The sequence below is a fragment of the Molothrus aeneus genome, chromosome 8 (assembly GCF_037042795.1).
Source record: "Molothrus aeneus isolate 106 chromosome 8, BPBGC_Maene_1.0, whole genome shotgun sequence".
Taxonomy (NCBI): domain Eukaryota; kingdom Metazoa; phylum Chordata; class Aves; order Passeriformes; family Icteridae; genus Molothrus; species Molothrus aeneus.
Genome location: NC_089653.1, coordinates 11,688,722 through 11,706,310, shown reverse-complemented (window position 1 = coordinate 11,706,310; position 17,589 = coordinate 11,688,722). Strand labels below are relative to the sequence as shown.

The window sequence follows — 17,589 nt, the reverse complement described above, 5'->3', positions numbered from 1 at the left end:
GTATCATTCTCAGCCAGTGGGTTAATCTTTAATTAAGAGATGTTGCTTTTGTATATACTGTGAGTCTCTGAAGTATTGAAGTGCTCTGTATTTAGTTCCGAATTATTAGCTTCTGCTTCCTATACCTCTATACGCAAAATAACATTATGTTTGGAATGTAAGTTTTCTTTCTATTTTCCATAAGGCTGAATTTATTTTCTTTACAGTCTGTAATATCAGTTCTTTGGGTAGAAAAAGAATGAAGTGTAGTCCTTTGTATGGCAGGCAGGAATCCAGGTTGATTTCAACTGCTGTATGCAGGTATTTCTTAAGCATCAGCTAAATAGCAGTTCCTTTTTTTTACTGAGAATATTTCAGATACAGTTGTCCTAAAAAAGCATTATTCAGGTGGAAATGGATCTTCTCATAACAAGAACAATGTTTTCTTGGGCTTAGAAGACTAGGACATGTGGATAAAGCTCCCTTCCTGGTTTATGCACTTCTGCTGTACTGGGGAGCTGTCCATTTCCTCTTATGTTATTACATTCCAGGATTGAGTTGCTGGTGGCAGACACAAGGAGTTACTCAAAGAATTAAACTGACAATGTGCCTTCTAAATGGCAACTCCATTGCAAGAGATCTTATGATGAGACACAGGCTTAAAAAAGCACTGCCAAAACTTGGTTAGGAGCTAGCTTGGGGTTTTATGAAGACCCTTTCGTTTCAGTGAAAGGGAGAAAAATGAGGACATGGGCTAAATTTACCATCCTGAGAAGTAATATCTTCTAGCCCAATGGAAACGAATTAGAATAGGAAATTGTCAAAGGATCCAGACTATAAGTAAGGCATTTTGTGTGTACACCAAGTACCATGAGGTAATTTTTAAAAATGACCGAAAGGACACACAAAAGATGTCTCAGAATTAAGTTTAAGTCTGTGTGTGGTTTATTTAGCAAGGCAAAGGATTCTGCTTACATACATCACATGAGAGACGAAGGCTCGTCCTTTTATTAGTGCTATAGCTTAAAACATATAACCTGATTTCACATAAATAATGATCATGGTATGAACACTTTTCACTTTGAGGCCATAATTAATCAATCTCAAGTGTGCAAATGAGTTTGTCAGGTTGTCATCCTAAGTTCTAAAATACTACTTCACTTTTAAGGGAGGCACTTTGTCCCTTAGCTTTTTACCTTTCTGGTCCCCAAATGTTCCTTGGTTGTAGAATGGAGTGGAATTCCCAAATTGTATTAGTAATTGCTGTGTGCAAAAGCAAGTTCCAATTTTACAGAATCAGTGTTTTGAGAGAAGCAGCTGAATGAAAATGAGGGATTTTTGGTATTCAGTTAATAGTAATGAGGTTAATGTAGGTTGTGTTTATTCACAGAATTAGTACAGTAATTTCAGTTTGGGGGGGAATGCTGTAATATGTACACACACATTGTCTAACAGCATCCAGATCTGGTTCCCTGAGCGAATTCTTGGTAGTTTCAAGGTGTTTGCTACAGAGTAGCAAAAGTAAAACATTTCTTTTTCAAAATATAACTATTTTTTATATTTTATTATATTTTTGCTTTTCCTTTGCTGAGCATTTATGAGGAAATAATTTTATTTCTATTTATGTTATATTTTCAGTACTATGTTTTTCTTTAAAATGTGATGTTATAATTTGGGTTTTCGTGCCTGTCAGAAAGATATTTGTAGTATTTTTTTATTCCTAACTAAGGATGAGCATGCGTACATACATCTTCATTGACACAGAAAATAAAATCAGGCTTCAGTGTATTTTTCATTTATATTTTGTTTTGTTGTATTTTTATTTATACAAGAAAATTCTAAACTGTATTGGTGTTTATCTTGTACAGTTATGGGACCTAAGATGAATTATCAATTGGCTACTTTTATTTGGTCTAAATGCAGCTTCCCACATACAGAAAACTAACCTTTAATTGAAACATGATAGTATGTCTTTAAACTTGTTTTGCCTACAGATAACTGTTTTCTGTTTTTAGAAAAGTTAAATGAAATTAGCACATCTAAAATTAGACAGCTCAGATGAGAGTAACATGTCCTAAGAGGTTAGAGAAAGTAATCTGCATTGATTAATACATATGTTTCTGAATCCCAAGGCTACTGTTCCCATTCCTGTTAATAATGTTACAGAATCCTGGTTTTTCTCATCCCTCTTGCACAAAAGGTTGTGTTACTTGCTTAGGCAGATTTTAGTTTGCTGTTCAGCTTCCTGGGTGTCAGCTTTGTAGGAGCTGCTTACCCTGAGCATCAAATCCCCGAGCCCCAGGTGATGGTGCCTGGGCTGGAGGGTGTGAACAGTGACCTGGGGTGGTGCTGACCCTGTGGCAGTGATTCCCACGCTCACTGGTGCTGCCAGCAGAGCGTGTCCTTGAGTGGGCATGACAGCATGTCCTGAAGGAATGAGTGCTTCCACATATTCCAAAAATCAAACAAAAGATCAGATTTATCACAAACATGTGTGCAGTTGTTCTCATTATCTGTTTCTAGCTGGGGAAGGGAATTCTGTAAAGTAGAGGGCTAAGTGGAAGACTGCTAAAAACTATGAAAAGTCTTGATATTATGTAGTAAAATTGGTTTTAAGTAGGAAAGAAAATTTTTGTCATTGCATCGATCATAATAGAGTCATCTTTATTTTAATATAAATTCTTAAATGTTTTCCTTTGCCTTTTGAACAACTGAATCCAAACCCCACTCAACTGACCAAACCAAAGTAATGCAACAGATTCTGTTGATGCTAGATCACAATTACTTGGTTTTTTTTAAATTGGTTTCAATTAAGAAAGAAATGAAGCATGACTAATTTAAAAATAGAAATGGTTTCTGAGCTATGTTTGAGTATTTTTGTACATGTTAATTGGCTGTATGTATTTTGGGTTTGTGCATGTGAATTGTTGTGTGTGCTGGTATAGTATGTGCTATCAATTTTAAGAGAATATTCAGCAAGGAGGCAATGAATAATGCTTCTAATTACAAATTGATGAACCTCTACTTGTGAGATAACCTTATTTACTCCCTTTGACTCAGACATTAAAGTGTTTAGAATGTGATAATTTTTTGCTTTGGTCATGACTAATTCAACACCAGTCTTAAATTGTTACCTATTTTGACTGTAGTACCACTCCTCTTCTGAAGTAATTTTTTCATGGAATCATAGAATGGTTTGGGTTGGAAGGGACATAACTAGGCAAACCTATTGCGATTTTCTTAGTATTGCAAAAAAAAAAAAAAAAAGAGAAAGTGATGTTAAAACTAGTTTTCCTATTTGCAGCTCTGATATAATGACCAGAAACTTCAGTGAAACAAGTAACTCTTGTTAATAATAGATAATTACTAATTAGAAGCCTATGGAATAGGTTTTGGTTTTTTTTAAATTTTGACATTAAAATACACGTGTATTGGTGGTAAAATCAGGTTTAAAACTTTGTATATGAAATAATAAAGGCTGGTATGTGTAAAATTATTATTACTTAATTGAACACTTAACATTAATATTACATGTTAAAAATGTCTACAAGGTCCTAGAGTGTGAATCAATACAGGTGATGCAATACATGAACCATAGCTTGCAATTTTACATTACTGGAAAGTGGAGGAGGAGTCATAGCAGAGTAGTCAAGAGAAGGGGAATTATGTGGGCTTGAGTTGAGAGGGAAACAGATTTACCCAAGCTAAAAAGAAAAAGTTAAAAAGTTTACCTTTACTTCAGCTAGAGAAACAGGACAGAGGTATCAGTCCTTAAGCCTTACATCTTTAACCCCTATTTATGCAGATATTCATTTGTCAGTTCATTTGTACCCTGAAGACAGACTGTACATCTTTTACTGTACATTGCTGACTGAAAAAAAACCAAAAACAACAAGAAACCAAAAATAATAATAGAAAAAAATCAAAACACCAAAAAACCCCCCTCCAAGCCAACACCCAGCAAAAAAACCCACCATATGGAGTAACTTATAGAGCCATATGTTTTGTCCTGTCCCAGTGGGAATGTGTGTTTATAGTTTCTGGCTCAGATCCTTATTGATTCTTATGAATCAATACACCTTTATTGTTTAGGTCACTGACTTGGCGTTTCTTTAAGTAAAAACAAAACAAAAACAACCCCAAAAAACCCCCCAGAAACAAACAAAAAAAAACCCCAACAAAGCAAAAAACCCAACAAAAAAAAAAAAAACCCACCCCAACAAAAACCCAAGGTAACCAGCCAAAAATCCTCCTGGTTTTGTTCTGTCACTAGCTAGTTTGGTACCCTGTCTATTCTAATAATCAGGACTATAACTTGGATTAGACCATCTGGTCCATTTGTTGATAAAGCTATGTTTTAGTTGCAAAGAAACATAGGAAAAGGAAGAAGGATTGGCTCTATGCTTTAGAGATAAGTCTGCATGCATTCATAAAAGTGAAAGCCTTTGTTTTTTCATCTTCAGGGACTTCTGCACAATTTATAGGTTCAGAGGAGCTTGTGAAAGATTCAGAGTTATTAGAGGTGAAATTTTTTGGATGTCTGAGTATGTTTGGGTAAAAATACTGATAGCATGAACAAATTTGTTTTCTGGGGTAGCTTTGTCACAACATGAATATTGATGTAGGCTGGTAAGTGGAGGGGCCCTCAAACAGCTCTTTTGTCTCTCCAGCAGCTCAGTCCTTGCATCAGGTTTGTCTACTCTAAAATCTTGTCCTAAGCCTAGAGAGTATCCTGGAGGGAGAGTGTGTGTACATAAGAGAGTGAGTTAATTGTAAAACCAACAAACAAGAACCAATCAACCTCCAACAAAACAAACCCCCAAACTCACACTGAGGGAAGGAGGGAAGAATTTTATTACAGTGAGTTGGAATTTGTGTTATACAAGTATATAATTCTGTCATCACTTTTTCTCTGTGAAGTATTAGATTTATTTTTATACTTTTCTACTGTTTTACTTCAGCCATCTCATAAACAGCCTACCTAACAACAGTTTGAATCTGGCATCCAGCAGGGCTGACATTCTCATAATTGATATGCCTGTGTTGATGAAAAATTTCCCCCACTTAGGTTCCAGCAGAACACTCTGATTACAGGGAGTGCAGAGCATAGCAGAAAATCATACATTTTTTAAAAATGTATTTTTTTAGATGATTGATGATCACTTTATTAAATATCACTGTTGCTAAGTCTCTGAGTAATGAAATTAAAACACTCCTTTGAGATACAGAGTCTTTTTTTTTCCCCTGCTAGCCTTTGTTTGCTTAGAACTTTGTGTAAAACATGCTTTGTTTTATAAAATATTAGTACAGATTGGAGTTTGCTTAGTTTATAGTTTTCTGTTACTCCTGTGGTTATATGCATGAGAAGAAATCAGTGTAGGAAAAGATTTCTGTGGATCTGAGGGATTCCACCTTCATATTATAGGTAATAGTAGTGGGCTTTTAGAGGAAATATAATTGTTTCATCATTTTTGAATCTCATAAAAAGTGAAAAGTGAATGAAGTTTTCAAAGTTTTCCATATGAATTTTTAGAACTCTTTCTGTTCAGCCAATCAATAACGAGGAGACTTTGTTTCCATGGAGAGCCCTTGAAAATGTATTTGAAGTCAGGTTTTCTTTAAACACCACAGTACAATAATCTGATATGACTTAAGGAAGAAGCTTGCTTCACAGAAAGTTCATTTTATTCAGCAGAAATCTTTTGCAACCTGGGGTGGGGGCCACTGGATGCTTCTAGGCCATGGTGGCTGCCAGTGTGGACATCAGGTAAAAACTACACAGCAGTTTTGGTTTATTGGGCACTTTACAGGTGTTACTAAATTGAAGCATTTGAATTATGCATGGTACATCCCATGGTCCCAGTGAAGACTTAGAAAGTGACCAAGAAGAAAAAACATCCTTGAATCCTTTTCTTCAGTTTTAGATCTGCAGACAAAATGGGATTTGTTATACATAAGACTCCAGCTTTTGTAACCTGCAGATCCCATTTTCCTTATTAAACTACTTTGTGAGGATAAAAGCCATACTTTCAAACTCAAAAAAAAAAAAGAGCTGATCTTACAGTTCATGCTTTTCCTCCCCAACCCCCCAATTTCCTTCAGCTGAATCTGAAATGCAGAGATATTATTTATTTCTCAAATGTATCCCCTAGTTACATGTATTACTTCAATGCCTTGTTGCTGAATAAACTAGAATCAGATATTTGGAAGATGTGAATTACTTATGTATGAATCAGTACTTTTTTTTTTCCCTAAGGCTTAATTAAGCCCTTTCTTCTTTTAAGAAGTAGTTAAGGTGAAATTTTTAATGTCATGTGATACTTGCATAGGCTTGTCAATGAATCTCATAAATTATGGGAGGGGGCACCTGCATCTTGAAAAGCTGTGTTAGGTAATTATGCAGCACAGTAAATGGAGAAAGTCTCTTATGGTAAGAGACTTAGCCATGGTAAATGGAGAAAGTTTCAAGCTGATGAGTAGGTTCAGTAAACACATCTTGTGAATAGTGCATAGTGTGGCAACCTGCTTTGATGAACTCTTCAATCTTTATGCTGCTGCAAACTCTTTATCAAAATAATTAATATAAAATTTAAGAGAAAAAATTGGAGTCCCAGGCCCTGTAATAACATTATTACATTGCCACAGAATTGCAAGATATAAACAAGCAGCATTCAAGATTGAAATTTCCATAGTAGCCTTAACTTTATTATCTGTCATTGTAAACTTCTGCTCTGATTAAGGTCAAGCAAATTAAAACTCAATACTTTTTGATGATTTAACAGCAGTTGTACTTTCATTTCCTCTTATTCTTATTTAATCTTACCAAAAGAGCTAGAAATTGAAATTGACCTATCCTCTCACCTCTGTTCATTACCTTTTCTGCTCAGGTGACAATAACTGCCTGCTTTGTCATGCATAATTCATAGGCAGAGTGAGTGTTCAGAGGGAACATACTTTTGTAACACATGCTGTATCTGCAGCTTTGATAAATTTTGAAACCAAAAACTGCAGACTCATGAGACAGAACAATGCCTGCCTCACAGGCCCTCTGCTACTCATGCAACTCTGCCTGGGCTGCTTCTGAGCACTCAGGCCTCTGAGGAGCTTCAAAGAGTTGCTGTTTTCATTTAGAAAATGACCTATTCAGAGTAGGAGCTTCACATAGAAATTTTGGTACAGGCAGATTCAGTCCTCCCTTGGAACAGGATGCATTATGAGAGCCAAGAATGGATACAATGTATTTTTATTTTCCACTCGTTCAGCTTCTGATTGCTTAAAAAGGCAATGTTCAATGTCACACATCAATTCCTAGCATTGCATCACTGCACACAAGAGCAGGGGATGATCTCTGTGCTGCTTTAAGTTATTCCTGTTATTTAAGGCGATGAAGTTAAGAAAGTCAAAGAGAATTCACTGAGGTTGTTCTCATTCTCTATAGCATAAGTAACAATTAATGGAGATGTATTATGCAAGTCAGAAATGTATCGATCTTTTTCTCTCTGCCTCAGATTTCAGTCAGTATCTGTAAATTTGGAACAACTGTGTTTCCTTGTACCATAAATATATCAGGTGCTGTATTTGTAGTCTACAGGTGTTGACTTTGGATAATTTGGGTGCTGCTAGTTACTGTCTAGGAAGTGAACCAAAGTAATATAAGCTACCTAAAAGAAATTTAACCTGAAAGAAGAAAAAATTCCTTGTAGATTAAAAACTTTTGTCTGCCATTTATGCATGGGAGTAATGAGATTAACATGACATAAAATTGTTTCCATAGCAGTGGGTAATAAATCAAGTCACATCTACTTGATTAAATAATAGCACTTGTACATTTTTTACAATGTGATGTAACTGGTCTTTTAGAGGGAAACGCTGAGTCTAATATAATTATTTCAAAGTAATCATTAAAACAGTTGGCAAGTAAATCTGCATTTTCAATATTTTGAGAAGTAGAACTGTATATCTTTGCTCCAGATTCCTGCACATTTGTGTGCTCTCTGACTCCCCCCTGCACCAAGTTCTTGCACTCTGAAAGCTGCATGGCACTCTGTAATCTCAGAGTGAGAAGTGTTGTGTGCTAGTAAATAGTTTTAATTACTTAATTGGCTGACCTGCTGCTCTTCAAATATTTATGTGCTGCATGCTGGAACTTATTTTCCAGCATCAGGATAGGATTAGATATGGATTTATATCCTACAGAGAGCTGCCTTTAATTCATTGTGCTTGCCTTTATGATTGTAATACAATGAGAATAAATGTTATGCACTACCCTTGAATCAAAAATGCCTTAGAGATGACTCTTTTATCGAATTTGGCAGATGACAGAATGCTTCTCTGGCAGTCTTCAAATTATTGTTATACATGTGTTTTATGATATTACCAACCTGTTATGTTTGTGAGTCTCTCAGGTTTGGTTTTTTTTTTGTCCCTCTGCCTTTCTCCTTCATCTTTTATGCGGTAATCTTTAAAACCTTCTGAAAAATCATAAATCTATTTATAAAAATGTATATGCAAATAAAATTCTATTTGAGGCTCCCTATTGAGGATTGCCACTAAAATATTGAAAACTTGCTATTTTACGTATAAAGAAAACTCAAGTGTTTAAGTCCATCCCTTTTATGTGAAAATGTTTGATTTGAGTCAAATGAAGTTCTCAAATTCCTGTCAGCAAGTTTTTGAGGAGAAAACCTGTTCTTTGTAGTGAAGGAAATGAGTGGTTAATTCCTTTTATGTAAGGACCAATATTCTTTTTTTGGAGTAGCTATAGTACTTTTTGTTTTGTCCTTTAAGCTGGGCATTGCTTATCCTAATCCATGGATTCTTTGTGATTTTTGGGCAATAGAAGTGTGATTTTGAACATGTATTTCACAGAAGAGGGGAAGAATTTCCTTCTGCAGTTCAGTCTAGACATCTTCTCTTGGATACCTCTGATAGCACGAGTGAGAGATGATTGGGAGGTTAATGCAGTGAATGAAAACATCCTGTGTGCTAGAAGGTACAAACCTCCCTTCTGTGACTGAGCAGGATGGAGAAAAACACCCAACTGACAAGATGCTGTGAAGTTTCGCTGCACTGACAAAGCAGTTTGAAACTAATTTTGTAAATGGTGCTTGAGTATATCTTTTAGTGAAATAAACTTTCTACTTTTGGAACTTTTTAATGGGTTATTTAATTGACTATTTCTGGCAGTGAGTAGTTATTTCATTATTTTTCTTACTGCTGGATATATCACATAGTCATTTTGTGAAAACTATGCTTGTAATCTAGATCCTATAGATGAGAAAAGATTTACTAGTCATACTTCTCTTAAAATTAGAAAAAAATAAATGTGGTTTGTTTTCTGTCTTTCATTCTTTCATGGCAGTAAAAAAAAGTGCCAAGAGGTAATGACTGAAAATCTTGGAATTGCGTATTACTTAATGCTAACAACAACAACAAAATTACAAGCAATCAACTAGAGTACTTCCTGTAATCAAGATAAACAAGTTAGGTAATTTCCCCACTGTTTCTTTCTTCTTTCTCATATTTGAGACTGTTTTTCTCCCATTTGTGAAGCAGTTTGAGACTTTTGGATAAATCCTGAAAGTGTTTTGTCATCTATGACAGATAGATATTTCTCACTCAATAGGATATAGGTAATTCAGCAGTTTTCATTTCATGACAACATCTTTATCAATTTTATTTTCAATTGTGTGCTTACTTTGATTTGCCTTCTGTTAGGTGGGAGGAAGCAAAAAAGGAGGATACCAGAAAATGTATGCACCTTTTTGTCCTTTATTCTTTTCTATTCAGGAACACTTGTCTGTATTTTTAATAACTTAGTCCCATCTAAAGTTGTTTCATATATTTTTGCAAGTTTAGGTTCTATCATATTTAAGGCTAATCTACTTAAAAGGATTTTCAAAAGCATATTTTGAAAGAATGATGTCAATATAAGGCTTGAACCACAGAAAATACACTTAAAGACTAATGCCTTACATAGGAATTGTCTAATTTACTTAATGGACATATTTCTGTGGTATGTGGGGACCAAAGAATAATGAAAAGTGTCATTTCATTTAAATTCAGTGCCCCCATCAATAAAGTGAAATGCTTGTTTGCCCTCTTGCCTGCTACTTGGTAATTGAAAGGGCCTTCAGAGACTATTTTAATGTGGTAATAATTTGGTCTAGGTAGAGAAAATTAATAAGAACTGCTCTGTTAATATAAAAAAGGAAAATAAATGTAAAGGCTAGGTATTAGTTTGACATTTTGTGAAATATTTTCAGGAGTAATTTTAACCTGTTCATCACTGACTTATCCTATTTTTTTATTTATTTATGTATTGCAGACAGTAAGTTCACTTGTTACATAATCTTATGACAAGTTCAGAGGTTATTTATTTCTAAAATGTGGTCTGATACAGAATCAGAAGCTAGAAAAGCAAACTTAGTTCTATTTTTATCAATAAATTTACATGAAATTTTTACCCAAAATTCTTAACTTATAGTGAAAGCTTACATAACTATTGACATAAACTCCTGCTAAATTGAACCAATCATGTTTTTGAAAAGCACTGTTTGTCTATTTGAACAAAAAGTTGCAGTGACTTTCTGTCCTTTTTCATTTCCCCATGTTGTCTGGAGTTCTTAATTGCTTCTCTTTTACACATATTTTAGTGTTTAATTGTCTTATATAACTAACCTAACAGCTTTTACCAGTAAAATCACTTAGATTATGTCTGTGTTGTCTGTCTTTGTGAATATCAAGACACTTAAAATCCTACATGTATTTATCTTTTTAAGATCCCTATGCAACAGAAACTGTTGTTGCTCTTGTTTTATAGCTGCAGGGTGGAGACATGAAGAGGTTAGACAATGTGACTGAGGACTTTCAAAATTTGATAACAGAACAGGGACATTGAGCATGCCTCTCAATTACTAGGCTGGTATGGAAATCTGACAGACAGTTTTTCAGTTATTTGAAAATACTGTTTCACATCAATGAAAGTGTTACATCATAACATTTCCATTAATGTGTAGAAATGTTTAATCTTTGAAATGAATCTTTTTGTACTTCAGATTTCAGATAATGTAGGTGTCTGCTGTTTCATATTCTTAAGTGAGAACCATACCCGGGAGCTTTTCATTTGACAGACTGGAGAACTATTTGTGGAATCATGGGTGGAACACTATATTTTACTAGTCTAGTTTCTCTTGTCTCTCAGGTCAAGGTTTTAGAATTAATCCCTCTACTGCAGCAATTTTTGTCAGTCAAAGCAATGATGTGAAAAGGGAATTCTGTAAGAGTAACCTGTACCAGAAATATGAAGGTCGCAGAACATGAAATCTGTGAGCATTACTGAAGGTTTGGACAAATGCAACAGAAAAGCTGGTCACTGCCAGAAGAGGAAAAAAGATTTTCTGGTGGTCAGCATAGAAAGTAAGGCTCTGGTTCTAAGGAAGGACTGGCAAGGTGCTTCTTAGAAATCCTTGGGAATGCAGAAAACAGAGTGTAACATCTCAGTCTTAAACTAATAAGAAAACCTTTGTATTCTATTTTTGACTTATTTTTCTTCATCTTCCAAATTTGCAGACAACAAATTTATATGGCTTGTGAATATTTTATGAGAGCAAAATGCTGGTATCTTATCAGCCATGTTTTCCACAGATCATTCTGGTTCTTTTATTCAGTGAAAGGAATAATGTTTGTCTGGGTATCAATAATTAATCTTTTGAAACAAGTTGAACCATAGCTACAGTATGACAACTGACGTCAGTGTAACCTAATATGCAAAGAAATGCTGTGGCTAGGCCAGTTTAGAAGTACCTCTTACCTCACATTTAGTTAGTTTAGCCTTTGCTTTCTCTTTTCTTACAAGTCTGACTTAAAAGAGGTTTGGAAGTCTCCATAAAGCTGTTCATTTCTCACATTGCCATTTGTTTTCTTTATTAATATTCCAGTGAAAACTTGTGTTTCCTAAACTGCACTAGAGCAGGTGAACAGCTGCAGGGTGGTTTTTTGTTTTGCTTGCTTTTAGCTCTGGATGAACTGGTACTCAGTAACTGTTTAGATGGAGACAATGGATGGTAACTTTATCTGACAGAAGGCCTCTGCCATGGCAATAGGTACCTGAAGTCTTTACACTCACTGTACATTGCCCAGCTTCAGAGAATCCAGCATAATATTATGGTTTTATAGAAATTTAAGGCCCCTGTTTGGAGATGTGAAAGTGGTGAGTGGATGTATTGAAGGACATGAAATTAAATTATTGATAGAAGTCTTTTAAACACAGTGTTTTAGACATTTGCCCAAGAGAAAGGAGAAATAGTCTCATATGCAAAATTATTCCTCTTCACATAGCACCTCTTGGGGAAACAGGTGAACGAAAAGGAAGGAAAGGTAAATACAAATTCCTAATTTGTAAGAATGGCATTATCATAGTGTTGTTGATTGATTTAAAACATTTCATAAAATGCCAGGCTCTAGGAATGCAATGCTGTTAATTTAAGGGCAGTTAATAGAGATAAAATTGTTATTTGCTGGCATCATTATCTAAAGCAGCCCTTTCCTAACTGCTCCAAGTGATGTTTTCTTATTGTATTTTTACTGCATACTTTAAACTAGGAGCAGCTGCCATTCTGACAGACCCTTTCTCATCTCATGTTATCTAGGGTGGAAGTCAAAGGCCAATACTGTGTTTGCTTCATCGGTGTTACTGGTTTTAAACATCTGCTTAGACTGAGCATACTACTTTCTCTGGAGTGATGTGGTCATGACTCATTGCTCTCTATCTCATTGCAGGTGATACTTAATGATTTTTGTGTAATATTCATCTGGTTACATGTTAGGTAAATGAGATTACCAAATCCTTTTTTTTTGTTTCATCACACTTCAACCCAGGTATTTTCCCTCACATTATTGACTCCCTGTTTCATATGTTTTAAAACATATTTTAACAAGATAACAAATTTTTTCAGTACCATACATCAGAGACTACTCTTCAGGTTGTGTTCATGTTGTCCTGTGTTTTAGGACTTGTAAAAAGATTATTCTTAGATGGTGTTTTAAGGTTTCATAATAATTTTCTGATTTTATTTTGTGTTGTCCTGAGTTGGATGAGGTGTCTATGCAGTGGTTCTATGTTTGTATAGGTATTTTAGAGGAGAAATGGAAAAGACAGGACTATGTTTTGAAAACTGTTGCCTGTTTTTGAGTGAATTTTGCCTTTGAGTTCTTCCTTAAGGTGACTGTCTTCAAGAATCCCAGAATTTATGTAATCTAAATCAATATTTATTGCTGAAAATAGAAGACAAACCATTGAAGTTTCTGGTCCAGGTCTGTGCCAAACCATTGGTGGAACACTGAGTACTGATTCCTGTACACACACCACCTCATCATGCTAGTTTCCATTTAGTCATTAAGTTCAGGAAATATATATTTCATAATATACTGCTTCTCACTTAATCTACCTGCATGTTCCTGCCATGAAGTAATTAAAATAATGAAAACTGGTTAGCAGAATGGGTAAAGATCTCTTACTTGTAATATTGAACTTGTAAATAATTAAGCAGCTATCATCACTGTCAGGTTATTACTTTAAGCACCTTTTTCAGCTGTTGGTGTTGGTTACTCAGTGCACTGGGGTGAGGAAATAGCAATCAAACAAGACTATACACTTAATAACAGGACTGAATTTTTTTGTTCAGTATAAAAAAAAAAAAAACCAGCCTTTAAACCTCCTTTAGTGATCACTGCACAATTGCATAATGACTTGGGGATAAACTTTTCCTAATACTCAACTGCCAATTAAGTAAGATAAAAGCTAGCCATGTAGATGAAAAATATAAAATATCCCAAATGAATACAAATATTACATAACAGCAACTAATCTGCATGTTAATTATAGCTACAATAATGGCAGGAGCTAGGCTGATCATGACAGTCTGTTCCAAATCATACTTGGCAGGGGATTATTATTTTACTTAAATTTTAATTAAGAAATAATATGGGTGGGAGATTTTAATAGAGGTGAAATAAGTAGCATAAATACAGAAATATAGCCATTCAATGCATTAAAGACTTTAATACCTTTAGAGAATCAAATACTGAATAAGTTTGTCATGTTTTACTGCTCTATTCTATTGGCAACCAAAAGTCAATACAGCAAAAGAACTGTAGGTTATGAAAACCTTTTCAAAATATAAAAGCTACCTTTCTCCTTCAATTAAGTAAATTGCCTACTATTTCATTGAGTGCTAGGAAATTTTAAATTATTTTTATATCTTATGAGCAATCACATCTATTGACAAAAAGATTGGGGATAAGGAACATGTACACAATAAAAGAATTTTCTAACCTTAATACAAGTTCAATAAAATTGACTTCTTTATTCAGCTTTTTATTTAGTGACCTGTAGTCCTGTGACTTTCTATAGTGAGGTCTGTAGCAAGGTGTGCATCTGTGCTCTTTTAAGCAAGCGCTGCTGGGTGAAAAGATCAAAAAAGACTGTGGCTTCATCCTGGCTCTGCCAGTGGCATCTCCAGTGACTGAGTTAGGCATCTAATCAACACCTCACTTTCTTATCTGAGAGGAAGAGATAATTATCCCTCCTTTACTATGAAAACCACATTAATTCATTCAATAGAAACTTGTACAGAGTATGAAAGTTCACTGTGCAATGCATAGGAGGACCATGGAGCAAAATCTGGTGTGAAGCTTACAGTTCTGAAAGATAAGCTCTAGCAGTTAGAAAAGGCAGAGAAGCTGGTGGGAAGAGAGAAAGAAATGTCATGTGTGGTGTTTTAAGCAGTCTGTAGCTGTCAGGGCTGTGGGGCTCCTGTGGGCCAGGGGCCTGCCCAGTGCCATGGCTGGGCTGGTGGGACAAGGCCTGGCCTGGAGCCTTCTTGGGCCAGCCTGAGACAGAAGCCTGTGGCTCGGGCCGGGGGAACTGGCTGTGGCCTCACCAAGGCTGGAAAGGACAGGGCTGTGGGAGCCCTGGATCGGGCTGAAGGGGTGTCCTGGGTCACAGAGGGCATCTGAGTCAGGGGAGACCCTGGGGACAGCAGCTAGGACCAGTGAGGCCTTGGAGATATGTCTAGGCTGCTTAAGCTTCAATGCTGTTTGGAGTATAGAGCCTAGTGTTCTCTTTCCTGGTTTGTAATCGAAACCTTGATGGTGGTGAAGGCATTTCTTTGGGTCTGATCTCTATGGCTTTGGGTCAGTAGTTGGCTCCAGGCAAGCATTGCTCAGCTGGAGACGCCTCATTCCGAGTTGTACCTCGTTCTGTGTCGTACATCGCTGCATGAGCTCATCCTGTAGGTTGTGCTCCATGCGTGTGTGTGCGGCACAGGATATGTATTTCAATGCCAAGTGCAGAACATCTGATTCACTGTGTCCAAATTTGTCAGTGAATGAGGTCCAGCTATGCAAATACAAAGTAATTTTAAACTTATGTTGCATTATTTGCTTGGGAAGTGTACTGAATTACTGTTGTAACTGAATAATTTGTTATTATCAGTATAGTAACATCATACTTTGCTGTAATCGCTAGTAAGAACATGGAGCCTGCTTTCTGGGAGGGAAACTAATAGAGAAAAAAGAATCTGATTAGCTAATTAAGTTGCAGTGTTGAGCTTCTCTGAAAACAACTGTTGGTCTCCGTTTAACATTTTTAGCATTGTTCTACTGTTCATTGCTGACAGATTCAATGACATTGCTTTATTAGTTCAGTGTTTCTCTCAGGAAGTTCCTGTACCCTTGTGTCCAGCTGTGTCCTCAAGGCCATCTCACAGCTCTGGGTTTTGACCATCACAGGATATACTTCTGCTGTAGTAATTATCACATAACCACCATTTATACAGCATCTTTGCTTGTATAAGGATATCCCAAAGGGGATTAATGGCAATTGATTTCCTGCTTACTGGCCTACAGACAAGTAATCTATAAACAAGATCCTTCAAGCTGTTGGTCTGTGCAGAGTGCTTGGAACACTAATGCAGATCTAGTGCTCAGGACTTGCTTCAGTGCTGAATTTTGCTGCCTCTCCTATTTTTGTTTAGCATAACTTGTCAAGTGTTCAGCAAGTCATTAGTATTATGCTGTCACCAAAGTATCACTGTGCTCGTGGCACAGTGGTGCTTTGCATGCAGTATGATTTAAACACTGTGCAATCCACGCTGGCTTTTCCTGGCATTTCCCTTGATGTTTGTGCAGCACCCATGACTGTAGCACATCCCAGGCAGTCACAGAGCATGACATCCTTGCTGCAGCATCCATGAGAGACTGATATGAATTCCAGTGTGTGCTCCTTATCAGTGAACTTGGTGCAGCTGAGGCTCCTCTAATTTCTAGCTCTTCTTTCTGTGAGAGCCACTTACTGACAGAAGAATTCCTGTGATATATTAAACACTTGCATTGAAACACAGGTTCACTGATAGCGTGGCAGCTCCCTGCAGATTCTTTATGATGGATTTTGTTCCCCTCACACTTCATAATTGCTGTCTTGTTACATCATGCTTCTCAGTGAAAGTTTACTCAGATAATTAATTCTAGTGATGGGAAATTAAAATTATACATAAATTACATTCACACCTAGTATGCAGTATTTTGAACTGATACATCGGAAGGTCTTTCGGTGTATGTCTGACAAATTCATTTGTATGTAACTCTGTAATTGCATACAGGGCTGTTGTCAATGATGTTGCTTGCAACAAAGTAACATATTGTATATTTAGTGCTAAGTATATGTTTTGAAGATGTAATGTCAAGGAGAGTATTATCTAGTTAGTCTGGTACCTTATAGAACATTTCTGTTTCTCTTATTTCTAAAAATGTGGCCAAATAGGTTCTTTGTTTCACCTAGTAGGGATCCAGGAAGAGAGATTTTCTGGTTTTTATTACTATTCTTGGCACCACCTATATACTGATTTTCACTGTCAAATTGCTAAACATTAACCCAAGTACTTACTTTTCAGGAGGCCCAGAAGATCAATGGTGGTGGAGATACACAGGCAGATGGAGCCTGCAAACCAACAGATGAAAAAGAGGAGAATGTGGCAGCAGAAGTGGGATGGATGACGTCTGTGAAGGATTGGGCAGGAGTCATGATATCTGCCCAGACATTAACTGGCAGAGTACTTGTAAGTTTTCTCTGATTTTCTATGTTTTTATTTTAAAGGAAGTACTGTGTCCCAGCATTAGTGGAGGATTTTTGATTGGTTTGTTGCATCAGCACTGAGTCAATCCCAATTTTCTCTGCAAAATAGCAGACTAGTTCCCACTGCAAGAGAGAAGCAGAGACAGCAAGTAAGAAAAAATGACTGCCAGTCCACTCCCCAGCCTATTTGACAACTCTGCCCCATGATTTTGAACTACAAACAGTGAATTTATTAATTTCATATAAGGTGTTAAAACTATAGACCTATTTTATCTGAAAGTAAAATTGTACCTGGAAGAATGGAAGCAAACTTGGAAATTAAGCCCAGTGTTACAAATATAGAGAGTGGTCAGAACTGTAAAGCAAAGACAAGATTGAAATGACTATGCAACGAGATCTGTGATATATTCAATAGACTAATAATGATTTTATATTCCCTTTATATTTTTCTTTATTAGTGTAAAAATCCTTCAGAC

The 17,589-nt window shown here is 36.1% G+C and overlaps 1 protein-coding gene across 29 annotated transcripts in view; it reads left to right on the top strand.

The window, feature by feature from the left end:
* The window catches only part of KCNMA1 (potassium calcium-activated channel subfamily M alpha 1), a 415,621-nt gene that overhangs the window by 99,363 nt on the left and 298,669 nt on the right, over positions 1-17,589 (top strand). For all 29 annotated transcript variants that reach the window (XM_066554104.1, XM_066554103.1, XM_066554096.1 and 26 more), the window contains exon 2: positions 16,932-17,096. In XM_066554104.1, coding sequence (XP_066410201.1) covers positions 16,932-17,096 — 165 coding nt within the window. The remainder of the gene's footprint in view (positions 1-16,931; positions 17,097-17,589) is intronic.